Source organism: Panicum virgatum, chromosome 2N, assembly GCF_016808335.1.
Source record: "Panicum virgatum strain AP13 chromosome 2N, P.virgatum_v5, whole genome shotgun sequence".
Lineage (NCBI taxonomy): Eukaryota > Viridiplantae > Streptophyta > Magnoliopsida > Poales > Poaceae > Panicum > Panicum virgatum.
The window spans coordinates 23,125,874-23,141,700 of NC_053146.1; the positions used below are offsets into that span (position 1 = coordinate 23,125,874).

Sequence of the window (15,827 nt, forward strand, 5' to 3'; positions counted from 1 at the left end):
CCCTATAAGCACCGCATGTATGCAGCAGATTAGTGGAGCCTTCTTCAAAGCATAGCATAACGTGCAAGATAGCTGCTTTCCTGCCTCATGCAGCCACAACTGAAACAGGCATCGCAATGGACAACTAACCAATCAGATGAGATGACATCATTACATCAACGTAATAATACAAGGTAATTACATGAAGGTGAGAAAACCAGCAAAAAATGTTGCAGCTCGGTTCAAACTACCGGAGCTAACAAGCTTCAAAAATACACTACAGCAAGAAATCTACTTCAGCGGTTTCAACCCTAGAGAGGCCCGGAGCTTGTTCATTTCTATGATCTCAGGATCATTCGGATCCGGAGCATTCCCTCCACCCTTCTCTTTCTTTTCCTTCTTCCTCTTCGGTTCCTCTCTTGTGACGCCATCCTCACCACGCCCTCGAGGACTCATACTGCCACGACCACGCCTCCTGCGGTACTCTCCATCTTCACGGTCTCTATCTCGTCGATCCCTGCTTCTTGAGCGGCTCCTGTGCCTGCCACGGTCTCTGTCTCGGCGTTCCCTTTCTCTACCATCCCTCTCATGGTCTCGGTCCCTGTCTCGGCTGTAATCATCATCTCTCAAGCGATGACGATCGCGATCCCTATCCCTATCCCTGTTTCTGTCCCTTTCACGATCTCTATCTCGGTCTCTTTCCCGTCCTCTCCCATAGTCCCTATCATAATCCCGATCTCTCTCATAATCTCGGTCCCTGTAAAAAACAGAGATAAAAGTGCTGCAATTATTATCTACAGGTGGTTAATTCAAAAAACATCAATATTCACTGCAACCACAAGCAAGCACAATTCTCAAATCAAATGTAGTGGTCCCGGACCCGTACCCTGGTTGGGAAAGGTCCGGGAGCACCACGTGTTCCGGGAAAAGCTGGCGCTCAGCCCGAACGGCCGGAAGCTCCGGACCTCCCGGACCCGGGGGGTCCGGGACCCCCTGTATAGTAACCGGACCCCTCTCCAAGGGAAGGAATCGACACCCCGCCTCGGGGTGGTCCGGGGCCGACACGTGTCAGCAGGCCCAGACACGTATATAAGGCCGCTTGGTCTCCATATTAAGGCTCACCTACCACTGCATTTATTGCGACAGGAGGACGTCCGCACGATTCTTTAACCAGGGGGCACTATTGATCGTGTATTACCAAGATAGTGGAGCTGCTGGCGCCGCCCACGCCGCGCCGCCACGCCGCGCCTGCCAGTCTGCCATATCAGATGGATACGACGGCTCGGCTTCACCCATTATGACGCCTACATAATAGCCTCCACAGGTCACGCCGCAAGCTACGTTCCCCTAACGGGCACCTTGCTGACACGGACAAGAGAAGACCTCCCTTCGTCAGAGGGTGTGCAGGGCATGGAAGCATATCGGAGGAAAGATTCGCAACCACTGTAGCTGTTTAATTACTCTGCGCAGTACGCTGCACAGTCGCGTTGGGCCCACCTGTCGTGGCATCAATGCCCTATGTATCCGCACCCCTTGGTCTATAAAAGGGGGGATGATAGGTTCATACACAACCAAGATCAAAACCTCTCCCAGTGGATGTAGGGTATTACGCTCAGGCGGCCCGAACCACTCAAGATCGCGTGTTCTTGTGCACCTGACTCAGAGCTAGATTAGCCCAATCGCCTAGTACCTTCCCGAGTACTCCCTCTCAGGAAATAGGCGGGTGCGTTCCGCCACCCGGCTGTGGGTACCCTAGAAATCCCACGATATTTGGCGCCGTCCGTGGGGAGGTCAGGCGCGGGCTGGATCTCCAGGCTTCTGGGGGCTGTGTTCATCCTCTGCAAACGGCGAACGAGAAGATGAAGGAAGGCAGGGCGTCACCCACGCCACATGCCGTGGCACTGGGGCGCCAACGCCCGCAGTACGGCGGTGCACGGCAGCGGCGTTTGTTGTGCGTCGCCACTGCGACACCTCAGAGCCGGCGCGGCAACGCACAGCGGAGGCGCCGCTGGGCGCTGCCGCCCCTACGTTGGCTCAAGGGTTTCTCTCAAGCAACGGCCACGCTTCCTCTGCGGCGGCATGGCATCGGCTCAAGGATTCCTCTCAACATGGAGCCTGGAGCCGACGGCCATCCCGGAGGAAGTTGGCCGAGTCGTCGTGTCGTCTCCGGCGCCACTCGGGGTGCTTGGTGCTGCCACAGACAGGACCCCGCCGCTAGGCGCGGGGGCCTCTGGCGCGAGCACCAAGGACAAGCCGGCGAACGACCGCCCTTCTCCACGCTCCGTGCTCGTCCATACGAGCACACTTCTCCCGCTGCGCCAGGGCGGAAAGCCAGCTCCTGCCGCAGCGAGTGACAGGCGGCTGGCTCCCGGTGGCGGACGGCGGCGGCAGGGGGCCTCTTCCATTCAAAGCCAAAGAATTTGTCTCATGCTACCTAAGCATATGACAGCTCTTAGGCAAGGAGTGGCCCCCAGGCTCCCGAGGTGATGCTAGATGATGCAGTTCAGGCACATCTAGAGCGCCTTCGCCTCCGACGACTATGAAGAATTCAGGAGTGGCCGTGCCACTTCCAACCGGAGAAGAACACGCTGTATAGCATGCAGCCGTAGGTTGCTCCTAAGAGAAAGAGAATTCCTCCTTTGTAATAGCGTGGCGCCTACGTGTGAGTCCAGAGCGGTCAAGGTCCGACCTTGTAAACCCGACCTCTGGCCCTATCACACAGAAAGGCAAGAAACGGTCCGGAGCGGTAGAGGTCCGACCTCGTAATCCCGACCTCTGATGTATACCATGACAACCACAATAATAAAGGAGATTTTCTTTCTCAGTTTTATCTAGGCTCCACTTTGATTACATTTATTCGCCTTGGATTAACTATTCTTTCCTTTTAAACGGAATCCTCCTTTTTTACTAACAATCCGAGTTAATCCTCCTTTTTTACTAACAATCCGAGTTAAGTTGCTGGCTTGTGGCCAGGTGGAGACACCCCTTCTAGCTGGAAGACAGTTCGGACCCCTAAGGACCTGCTCTGGAGAAGTGGTACTCGTATCCTGGGGTAGAGAAGCTCCGCGTAGCTTAGCCTGGTAATGTACCCTAAGTTTACGTACTTCACTACCCCGTTACAAGTACTCTAGTATCCGAGGCTGCTGTCTTTAGAGGTCCCGAGCTCCCTTCTAGTATAAGGCTTGGTTTCTTGCACCTTACTACGAGCTCCGGTGACATATTTCATCGAATCGTCAGCAGCGCCTCAAGTCCACTCCGGTGGCCCGCTCCGGCGGAGACCGCTCGCCACGGTCGCCTCAAGTCCACTCCGGTGGCCCGCTCCGGCGAAGACCGCTCGCCACAAGTCCACTCCGGTGGCCCGCTCCGGCGGAGACCGCTCGCCACGGTCGCCTCAAGTCCACTCCGGTGGCCCACTCCGGCAGAGACCGCTCGCCACGGTCGATTCAAGTCCACTCCGGTGGCCCGCTCCGGCGGAGACCACTCGCCACGGTCGCCAAGAGCCAGGTCCGGGAAGTGGTGCTTGCTCCCTGAGCGATCCGAGGTCTGTGTAGCCGCTTAGCTTGGTTCCGCACCCTAAGCCTACACCTTCGTCGCCCTGTGCAGAGCGCTCTAGAGCCTGAACCTGGCAACCGGTGTACCGGCCTCAGGGGTCCGGAGCACCTGCTCTTTGCATGAGCACACCGACGCAATCAAGTTGCGTGGAAACACATCTCATTAGTGGCCCCACCCGCGGGTTCGTGCCTCTCCCGAGGTGGGCCCGGGGGCCACTGTCGGTACCCCAGGACTGGGGTACCCCCTCTTGCTGTGTCTAGGCAAAAGCCTTGTAGTCATCCTTAACTACGTCCAGCAGCCGGACCCCTGCGGTCCGGAGCCCTGCTCACCCGACAGCGGTCCCGGACCCGTACCCTGGTTGGGAAAGGTCCGGGAGCACCACGTGTTCCGGGAAAAGCTGGCGCTCAGCCCGAACGGCCGGAAGCTCCGGACCTCCCGAAGAGGTCCGGATCCCCAGGGAATCCCGGACCCCCCATGGGGTCCGGGACCCCCTGTATAGTAACCGGACCCCTCTCCAAGGGAAGGAATCGACACCCCGCCTCGGGGTGGTCAGGGGCCGCCACGTGTCAGCAGGCCCAGACACGTATATAAGGCCGCTTGGTCTTCATATTAAGGCTCACCTACCACTGCATTCATTGCGACAGGAGGACGTCCGCATTTAATGTAGCAGAAGCCGAGGCGATTCTTTAACCAAGGGGCACTATTGATCGCGTATTACCAAGATAGTGGAGCTGCTGGCGCCGCCCACGCCGCGCCTGCCAGTCTGCCATATCAGATGGATACGACGGCTCGGCTTCACCCATTATGACGCCTACATAATAGCCTCCACAGGTCATGCCGCAAGCTACGTTCCCCTAACGGGCACCTTGCTGACACGACAAGAGAAGACCTCCCTTCGTCAGAGGGTGTGCAGGGCATGGAAGCATATCGGAGGAAAGATTCGCAACCACTGTAGCTGTTTAATTACTCTGCGCAGTACGCTGCACAGTCGCGTTGGGCCCACCTGTCGGGGCATCAACGCCCTATGTATCCGCACCCCTTGGTCTATAAAAGAGGGGAGGATAGGTTCATACACAACCAAGATCAAAACCTCTCCCAGTGGATGTAGGGTATTACGCTCAGACGGCCCGAACCACTCAAGATCGCGTGTTCTTGTGCACCTAACTCAGAGCTAGATTAACCCAATCGCCTAGTACCTTCCCGAGTACTCCCTCTCAGGGAATAGGCGGGTGCGTTCCGCCACCCGGCTGTGGGTACCCTAGAAATCCCACGATACTTTTGAACTTCCATTCATTATTATCCACACCTGATGAAATATTTTGACTAGCTCTATGTTTCGTTAAATATTTAACTCTCTTCCTACTAACTACAATATAAGATGATTTCTATATTACTTGATAAAAAATCCACTGTTCTCCAAATTTTAAGCTACAAAGTCGGTGGCAAATGCTGATACAAAATCATTAACATTTCTTTTATTCCATTAACAAGCCTTGCTTTACTGAAACCAAACAAGATTTGATATAATAATCATTTGCCTGATCATTAAAAACACATGATAATCAATTAAAAAATAGGACAAATGTCCATCACACGCTATACACTTCTTATACAGAAATATAAGTACTTAAGTATTACACAGAAACCCAACATTACTCACTATAAACTTTCATGAAAGCAAACTATTGTCAAAACCAGAATGGCATCGCAGCTAGAAAATATGCAAATGGAGAAGAAAAGAAATGACATGGCCAACGGACTTCAATGTGAACTAAATAAAGAAGTAACATTCAATAAACAAGATGTTTAATTCCAAAATGTTTATGTCTTTGTATCTGTTTGACCCATCATACTTCTCACTGCACACTATCAGTGCAGAGAAACCTGGCAGAGCCACGATTCAGTCTAGGAAGCGGTTTCCCTACCAATGGCTCTTGATATTAACATGCCATGGCAGTAACACTGATATTCAACGCTGCAATGATACAGCAACAGCTTCCAGTATATGATATCAAGAAGAAGAATCAAAAGCATCTAGATTTGAAATCAGCAATTAAGCATGATGTTTTTATCACCAGAACATTCTTTGAAATTAAGCAGCTTCTAAGACCAAAACAAGCAGATCCTATGGTAACTCAGATAATATGTGCTTACAGCTCAAAAGATCTTCCCCCCTAGTTAATATGACCAAGCATGATGGGGCTATTGAAATGTCAACAGAACATTAGTAAGAACAGAGTTCTGAAAAACGACACTGCTGTATGTTCTATAATGACAGTTAGGTATGGCTTTTTATTTGGATCTACCAAAACAAAGATATAACATGAATGTGGTTCAGTTGATATACTTTACAAATCAGTATTACTTGCAGACTGGCAGACTGGCTCTAATGACTAAGCATGATGGGGCTAATGAATGTCAACAGAACATTAGTAAGAGCAGAGTTCTGCAAAATGACACTGCTGTAGTGCTGGATGTTCTATAATGACAGTTAGGTATGGCTTTTTATTTGGATCTACCAAAACAAAGATATAACATGCATGTGGTTCAGTCGATATAGGGCGTGTTTGGGAGCACTCCTCTCCATAAAATCCAGCTCCGCTCCACCAACTTTACCATAGAGCAGCTCCACCTAGAGGGTTCAGGAAAAACACAGAGCTGATGAACCTGTTTGGCTGGTAACGTAGCTCCGGCTTCTAGAATTGTAGAACATGGTGGAAATAGTCTCTTTTACCCATGGTGGATGGATGGTTGTTGTTTGATAGCATTTTGGGAGGATTTTTTTTGGATGCTACAATTTTTTCGATGCTACAATACCCGCGCTCGCAGTCAGCTGCACTGCCACACCTTACCGTTGGGTAGCAAACTAATGTGTCAATTGTTTTGTCTTGTACATGATTCAATGACAGCAGAAGGGGGGAAACATTTTATAGTGATTGAAACCTTTTACTGGTCCTGAATCTTGACTGAAACTACAGTTGTCTTCTGATTGCGTAGGTGCTTGCCATATGCTTCACGGCCTGCACCCTAAACTACGGATCCGTAGTGATCCTCACCCTATGTACGGCCACGATGCCAAGTCCCAGGTGATGCTGAACCTACCCAAGGGGAGGATCAGCTTGAAGCTGGCCACTTATCAACCCTTGGGTGCTGAGGCCGGTGAGGCGGTGACAGTCTGGCTACCGATGCTGCCGTGCCCTAGCCTGCTAGGCACCAATTCCACAGAGGTTGGTGGGTGAAACGGTGCGCCGGCAGGAGGACGAGAGGTGGCTGTGCGGTCCATTTTGCCGGCGAACGGCCGGCAAAGCTGCTCGATTCCATCAGCGGCATCTAGGGTTTGGCAGAGCTTGCACAGGATGAGAAACAACGGGGAGGTGACTGGTCTCAGGGAAGAAGAGGAGTCTGTTCAATATGTCAGGGAGTATGGGTAACCTCTGTAACCCCGATACTTCAACATGACCCCGTATCACGTATCCGATACGTATCCGCATCCGATACTCCGATACACCTTTGTGCCTTTAAGTTTTGCAGAAATTTGACGTATCCACGTATCCGTATCGGGCCGATACTGATACGCCTATCCGTATCGGTGCTACATAGTGGGTAACCGATGGCATAGGTAAGTAATTATCCCACAACTCCACAAGGAGGTATGAAAATAGAGTTTCTGGAGCACTCCTTGAGGAGCTCCCTAAAATCTATGGAGCTGACCCCTAGCTCCATGTTTTTTCTGGAGCCAGAGTTTGTGGAGCTGGATGTGTTTGGCATGAAGATTTGGAAGCAGAGCTGGAATTCGTGAAGCGGAGCAGTCCCAAACAGGCCCATACTTTACAAATCGGTATAACTTGCAGACTGGCTCTAATGATTAGTAAAAGGGAGTGAACTTCAGGGTCCTTAATCAGTCAAAAAGCATTTAGTCAGTCAAAAAGCATTTTACAACATCCAGAGATGATACAAATCAAAATAGTAACAGCATTTACTCTGTACCTTTTACTCCGATACCTAATTTTCACACAAGCAATATTGATGCTAGAAAATAATTAGCAGTTGAAGAAACAGTCAGAATAATTCAATAACAAACCAAGATATGAGTGCAGCTTATAAAGAGCAGTACCTGTGGTGCCTTTCATGTTTCCTGTCCCGGTCCCGATCCCTATCCCGTTCCCTTGCAGGGCTCCTTCCACGATGATTATCCTGAAAGATGACAACAAATGGATTCAGCAATCAGCATAACATGTTAATGGTACAATGATTGCAGATTTGAATTGAAAAGCTGTTTACCTTTTCACGGCCATTAGGCTCGTCGATTTCCATAGGTTGTTCTTCCTCCTTGTCTTCCTCTTCTTCCTCAAAATCATCCTCAAGTGCACTTCTTCTTGGTTCTAGAGTTCCTGACGCTTCAAGAACCCATCTGTTCGAAGAATCCACAAAAGCCCAAACATGAGATGAAATTGAGTTTCAAGAGGTTTTTATAATATATGAGTATGCCAATACAAAATGCTGCAGCAAAATGATTTTAGTGCATCACTAGGCTCACTGAACGTTTAGAGTAAAAACAAACCTTTTCTGGATGCGGGGCAGGGCTGTATCACAGGAGTAGTCCTTGGTCAGCAACTCATCGATGAACTCATCAACATGGGTAAGTGTGAACTCTTGACATGAAAAATGAATCCGTTGTAAATGTCAGGTCAAATATTCACCCCTACTTTGTGTGAAAAAAATGAGCTAGGTGGGGGGGAAGGAGGGCAATTGGTGCATACGTCCATCGCTGAGCTTGTGCCTGATCTTGCGGTAGTCATTGTAGAGCGGCTCCAGATATTGGTAGACATCGGCAACGGTACCGGTGAGGCGCAGGTAGAAGGCCCCAAGAACGCGAACATACCTGCCAAATCGTCGAGGGAAAACAAAATACAAACACAGGAAAAGAAGGGAACCAATTAGAAATTGGTAGAGAGAAAGTAAGGCGCACTTATAGTCCTCGTTCTTGATGAACTCGACGACGATGTCCTTGTCGGGCTGGATCTGCAGCATCTTGAGCGCGAGGCAGAGGAACGGGGTGGGCTTGCGGTTGCCGCCGTAGGTCCCGCCGGTGTGGTCGAGCTCCATGGCCTTGTCGACCAGCGTCTCGGCGGTAAGGCCGAAGCACTGCTCCTTCCAGTAGGTGCTCTGATAGATCTTGGAGCGCACAATCTTCTCCACCAGGTTCTGCGGGTTCGTCCCGTGGATGCTCTTCGCGAGGGGGTCCGTGCGGTTCGCCATCCCTTCGGTACCCGCGCCCGGCGGCGCGCTTCGCCGGCGGCGGCGGCGGCGGGGTGGACTGGATTTGCAAACAAAACCCTAGACAACCGGCCGTGCATGAGGCAGGCGAAGGTTATGAGAGAACTAACTGGCCTTGACCCAGTCCGAGGACGGTTGGGATCGACCGTTCCCCGAGAATCCGACGGCTGAATGCCTTTTTGTAAAATGCAAAACTATTATACATTATACTATTTCGGAAAAAGTCTACTTCACACTGAACTATGAAAAGTGAAATACACCGTCCCAAGTACAAAACTAGGTATTTTACACCCTAAAATAGATGAAACCGGTTAAAACTTCCCTCAAGGGTGCTGGTAGCCTTGAACGCCACGCTGGATATACCTCCACGCTGGTCCCCTTGGCCCACTTGTAAGGGCGGGAAAAGTGGGTGGTTTTCCTCCAGAACCTGATAAATGGCGGCAAGAGTAGAAGGATGCAAGAGTAGAAGGCAGCGCGAGAAGAGGAGAGTTCAGTGTAGGGGAGGAGTGAGCAGGGATGGGAGAGCTCGTGGCCATGGCAAAGTCCACCTCCCGGTCGTCTGCGTCGGGTGTCGGCGACAGCAGGGGAGAGATGTGCACACCCGTGCCGTACCGGGAGGGCTGTCATGACTGCTACCGTGTCAAGACAGGAGTAGTGTAGTTATCTACTTTACATTTTCCTTCTATCGTTTACGCTAGTTTTGAATGAGAGGCTGACTAGTGGGGTCTAGCAACTTGTAACCCTGTGAAGGGGATAAAGTTGAGACAGCCGCCACGGCTGGAACCATTGCGTTTCTGAAAGAAGAACACTCTGTTCTCGGGGCGTCAGGGTTCATCGCCCGGCCTCCAACTATCCTACCGAATTTGCTCTTCCTCTTGTTGATTTCTCACGCTGCTTGATCTTCGGGTAGCAACGGGTATTACAAGTGGTATCAGATTCAGCATTCCTCGGTATGTTTCCGCCCAATTCTCCTTCCTCGATCCCATTTTGGTCAGTGTCGCTAGTCCAGCGAACTTGACTCGCTCTGCTGTGAATCATTCGGTTCCGGCGTCCACGCCCCGCCCACCGACTCCCAGTCGGCGGCGGACACCGCAAATCGACGGTTAGCCGTCCCAGCGCCGTCGACCACACACTGCTGCGCCGCTTAGGTTTATAGATCCGAGATCGCGAGGTCTCTTCCTTCGGGCCTCCGGATTTGGGAGAATTTCAGTTGCACACGACTGTTCTGAGTGTGGATTGCGCAGCACGGGCGCGGCTTCGAACAATTCGGTGCCAGTTCGTGGGATCCAGTGAGACCTACAACACTCCGTGGGTTTGGTGACTCTACTCAAGCCTCTTGAGGTAACATCAATTCGGGTTGTAGTCATCTCACTACCAGTGGAGGCATCACGGCGCCCCCTAAGCCCTCCGCGCAGACTCAGATCCTCCTCTCTCACATGGAGGAGCGTGCACAGGATATCGATGAGCGTTGGACCAGCGTGATGGAAAATCTAGATCTCTTGTTTGCTAAGGTGGGTTTTGTCGACAACCGTCAGCAGAAACTGGAAGCCCAATTTGATGTGTCTACCAGAGTCCTAGAAAAGATGCTACTCGATCAGCAGACACTTGCTAAACAGATGGAGTCCACAGGGAACGCGGTGGTACAATTGACCCTGGCTTAGATGCGATATCAGCAGGAATGTCCACCTAGTCCAGCTTCCAGTGACAGTACCGACGAGATCAACTTTCAGCAGCGTCGCCCACCAGCGACTGCGGGCACTACAGCAGCACCCAGCCGTGCAGGTGTTCCACCCCATCGCCACGTCCATCAGGACCGTGGAGCACATCAGGATCACGATACTTCCAGGACTTATATGCCCAAGATGCAATTTCCCTTGTTTGACGACTCCAACCCTGGTATTTGGCGTGACAAGTGTGAGGATTATTTCAGTATTTTCAATCTTCCTGAGGGTATGTGGCCCACTATTGCATCTCTACACATGGAAGACAAAGCTGCCAAATGGCTGAAAGTCTACAAGCTGAAGAATGGGTTAGGTGATTGGGCTGCTTTCATTGCTGTTGTGGAACAAAAATTCGGTAACAATGACTATCGTGAATCTCTGACACTACTATTGGAATTACAACAATTGAACACTCTAGAGCAATATATCACCAGCTTTGAAGACCTTCAGTACCAAGTGACCATGCACAATAGTGAATTGGGTGAGTTGTTCTTCACAACACAATTCTTGAAAGGTTTGAAGTCGGAGATAGGCAATGTCGTGCAAGCCCAAGTTCCTGAAATTGTGGAACGAGCAATCCTGCTGGCCAAAATACAGCAACAGGTAATGGACAAGAGCAAGGTCAAATGGAGCAGACTTTCTGGAGTTCCCAAACCCAGTGCTCCACCTCTGAAATTGGACACCAAACCTCATGGTCAGACCAGCCCATTATGGAAAGAGAGGCAAACCAGAGACTATCTACGCGCCAATGGTCTTTGCTTCTATTGCAGGGAGCCATTTGATGCTAATCGTCTCAAACTATGTACTAAGAGACCACAACAACAACAACCACATGTGAATTCCCTAGCCCTGAATGATTTGGATGTGCAACTTACTGAAGAAGTTCTTCATCAACTTGAGTTGGAAGATACTTTGGCCTATGATTTCTGTCAGTTGTCCCTCAATGTTGTAGCTGGAACTGAATCAGGTGATGCAATGAAACTGAGAGCTTTTGTGCACAATAAGGTTATGTTGATATTGGTCGACAGTGGTAGCTCCCATAGCTTTGTTAGCCAAGCTTTTGCTCAGAGTGAACCTCCCAACAGTCCCCATGTCTCCACAGCATGTCAAACTGGCAAACGGTGACACCCTGATCACTGATCAATGGGTCCCCAAGCTTGAGTAGTGGTGCAATGGTCATACAATTCAGACTGATTTGAAGGTGCTGAATATGACTGCATATGATGCCATCCTAGGTTTTGACTGGTTACAAACCCACAGTCCAATGCAGTGCAATTGGGCCACTAAGACACTGGAATTCACTTGCAATGGGGTTCTTGTGCAATTACAAGGCATCCAACCTTCTGGACCTAAGTTGCAGGAGGCATCCATTACCAATATACACAAATGGGCTACATGTAATGACATATGGGCCCTAGCAGTGGTGACAGCTCAGCCTGAGGACCTTCAGCAATCTCCACCAGATGATGTTCAGACTGTGTTATCCCAATACCAAGATGTCTTCCAAGCACCACACTCCTTACCTCCCCAAAGGTTTTATGACCATCATATTCCTCTTCTGCCAGGTTCTGCTCCAGTGAATTCAAGACCTTACAAGTACTCACCACAACACAAGGATGAAATTGAGAGACAGGTTCAGCAGCTATTGGCTGATGGCTTGATCACACAGAGTTGTAGTCCTTTTGCTAGCCCTGTTCTCCTTGTCCTTAAAAAAGATGGCTCTTGGAGGTTTTGCATTGATTACAGAAAGATTAATGCTATTACAGTGAAGAACAAGTTTCCTATGCCACTAATGGATGAAATAGTAGATGAGTTAGCAGGCACCAAATATTTTTCCAAGCTGGATATGAGGTCTGGATACCATCAAGTACGCATGAAAGAGGAGGATGAGTTCAAAACTGCATTCAAGACACATCACGGCCATTATCAATTTAAGGTAATGCCCTTTGGGTTAACCAATGCCCCGGCCACTTTTCAGTGTATTATGAATGAGGTACTTGCTCCATTCCTACGCAAATTTGTCATGGTTTTTCTTGATGACATATTGGTATATAGTCCTGATCTGCCTACTCATTTACATCATCTCTCTCTGGTTTTGGACAAACTGTGAGAAAGCAATCTGTACTTGAAAGCCAGCAAATGCTCTTTTGCCCAAACTCATTTAGAATACTTGGGCCACATCATCTCTGATCAAGGGGTGGCCACTGACCCATCCAAGATAGAAGCCATGCTCACCAGGCCTGTACCTACCACTGTCTCACAATTGAGGGCATTTCTAGGCTTGACTGGATAGCACAACCTCTGGCCAATCTCTTGAAGAAGAAGCAGTTCCACTGGTCGGCAACAGCACAAGCAGCTTTTGACCAGCTTAAACAAGCTATGACTAGTACTCCTGTGCTAGCCCTACCTAATTTTCATGAGCCTTTTATGGTAGAGACAGATGCATCAGACATAGGCATTGGAGCAGTCTTGATGCAACATAAACAATTATCCATCTATGAGAAGGAATTCCCTTATCATGGCTGTTGAGAAGTGGAGACCCTACCTTCAGCACCAAGAGTTTATTATCAAAACAGACCATAAAAGTCTCATTTATCTCACAGAATAGAATCTCCATTCTGAGATGCAAAGACGGGCTATGAACCGTCTCATGGGCCTTCAGTTCAAAGTAGTATACCGAAAAGGCAAAGAAAATGCTGCAGCTAATGCACTGTCCCGAGTGGGTCATCTGTTGGCCATTCAGGCTGTGTCTTCTATACAACCAGTGTGGGTCCAAGAGCTCCTGAATGCCTATACCACTGACCCTCAAGCCCAACAATTATTAGCCCAGTTAGCTATACACAGTCCTGATGATCATGGATATAGTCTGGACCAAGGTCTGATCAGATACAAGGATAAGTTATGGGTTGCTAATAATTCAGCTATGCAGACCAAGATAATACCTGTCTTGCATGCTAGGGCCATTGGAGGGCATTCTGGTGTCCAAGCTACTTACCACAGAATCAAAAGACTCTTTCATTGGAAAGGATTGAAGCAAGCTGTGGAAGATTTTGTCAAGCAATGTCAAATCTGTCAGCAAGCCAAGCATTCTCACAACCATCCTGCTGGTCTTTTGCAACCATTACCTATCCCTGCTGGTGCATGGCAAGATTTGTCCACGGATTTCATAAAAGGACTCCCAAAATCTGAGGGCTGTAATGTGATCCTGGTCATGGTCAACAGGTTCACCAAATATGCTCATTTCATCCCCATCAAACACCCTTATATTGCTGCTACAATTGCCAAAGTTGTCCTGGATAATGTGGTCAAATTACATGGCCTGCCTCAAACCATTATTTCTGATCGAGATGGGGTTTTCACTAGCACCTTTTGGAAAGAACTGTTCAAACTGATGGGTACTAAGTTGGTGTTCAGTTCAGCCAACCACCCACAGACCGATGGTCAAACCGAACGTGTGAACCAATGCTTAGAAATGTATCTCAGGTGTATGGTTCATGATGATCCAAAGCAGTGGAAGTCCCTCCTGTCTCTGGCCGAATTCTGGTATAATTCCTCCTACCACACTTCCTTGGGGTGTTCCCTTTTCATGCCTTATATGGTTATGATCCTCATGTGGGCAACCTACCGTCTACTAGCACCACTACCACTTCCATTCCAGAAATGGTCCAGGAACTGTAGGCTCAGACTAGAGTAATCAAAGAACACCTAGCTAGAGCTCAAAACAAAATGAAAATGGCAGCAGACAAACATCGATTGGACCAAGAACATCAGGTTGGTGATATAGTCTTGCTGAAATTATAACCATATGCTCAGTCTTCTTTGGTAAACCAACCCTTTCCCAAACTTTCTTTCAAGTATTTTGGTCCCTATAAGGTGCTTGAACGGATTGGCCATGCTGCATATCATTTGGAGTTGCCAGTTGACAGCCAGATACACCCAGTGTCTCATGTGTCGCAATTGAAACCTTTTTCACCGGATTATACTCCTGTTTTCTCTGAGCTTCCTAACATTGCAGAACTTGATGTGAAAGATGTGGTTCTAGAGGCGGTGTTGGAACGCCGACTGGTGAAGAAAGGTGCCAAAGCGGTGCCACAAGTGCTGATCAAATGGTACACATTACCACCACAGATGTCCACTTGGGAGGACTGGTACGTGCTACAGGCGCGCTACCCTAGGAGTGCTTGCTGATGGACCAGCAAGTTCTAGAGGCGGGGGAGATGTCATGACTGCTACCACGTCAAGACAGGAGTAGTGTAGTTATCTACTTTATGTTTTCCTTCTATCATTTATGCTAGTTCTGAATGAGAGGCTGACCAGTGGGGTCTAGCAAGTTGTAACCCTGTGAAGGGGATAAAGTTGAGACAGCCGCCACGGCTGGAACCATTGCGTTTCTGAAAGAAGAACACTCTGTTCTCGGGGCGTCAGGGTTCATCGCCCAGCCTCCAACTATCCTACCGAATTTGCTCTTCCTCTTGTTGATTTCTCACGCTGCTTGATCTTCGGGTAGCAACGGGTATTACAAGGGGGCCCTCTTGCTTATGAGCTGGTGATTTTGTGCATATGCAATAGGAAGGCGCCGTGTTGGATCTCATGGAGTGATGATAATTCGGGGCGGAGGTATTACAAATGCATTGCTGCACATGTGAGTCAAAAATTGGTCGTGTTTTATCAAGGACTCATTCTATTTGAGTGGATTTATTTTGTGAAAACATAAGTTTTTGTTGTGCAAATGTAGGCAATCAACAACTGCGGTTTTTATGTCTAGATTGATGGGGAGCATACACTATTTTTGAAGAACTTGCTTTTGGATCTTCATGATGTTGTTTGGAACCTGAGGAATGGGAATGCCCAATTGAAGCAACTCAATCGGCAAGGTACTGGTGATGTTGTTTGCAACTTGAGGAGGGAGAATGCTATGCTAAAGCAAATGAACGAAGACCTGCAGAGGAGCAATGAAGTTAAGGAGGCTACCATGAAGGCAAAGATTAAAGAGTTGGAGAAGGATGTATGTTGCATTGACAGCCATGGCCACCATGTTAAGATCTGGGAGTAGATGTAGCTCATTTAGCTGGATTTGAGTTGTTGCATGTTTTGTATGTGTCCTGTGTTGAAGTTTAGTGCAATGTGAGTCATGGTAAATTGATGTAAGATCTTTTGTTGTGCTTTGTGAACTGATGAATGGTACTGGAATGCAATGTAATGCTTGTGAGAAACCATGAACCGGATGAACACATTTTTAATATGTAACCAAATTCATGAGCATTAAGAACATTCATTATTTGTGCAAGGCAACTACCA

At 49.0% G+C, this 15,827-nt stretch overlaps 1 protein-coding gene across 1 annotated transcript; it reads right to left on the reverse strand.

The window, feature by feature from the left end:
* Positions 1-117: 117 nt before the first annotated feature.
* On the reverse strand, positions 118-8,886 carry LOC120660076 (pre-mRNA-splicing factor 38-like). Its single transcript, XM_039938418.1, has 6 exons — positions 8,501-8,886; positions 8,292-8,413; positions 8,093-8,183; positions 7,813-7,942; positions 7,646-7,725; positions 118-736 (listed from the first exon to the last, which is right to left on the reverse strand). The coding sequence occupies exons 1-6, from the start codon at positions 8,788-8,790 to the stop codon at positions 271-273; spliced, it is 1,179 nt and encodes a 392-aa protein (XP_039794352.1). The 5' UTR covers positions 8,791-8,886; the 3' UTR covers positions 118-270.
* Between the last annotated feature and the right edge of the window lie 6,941 nt (positions 8,887-15,827).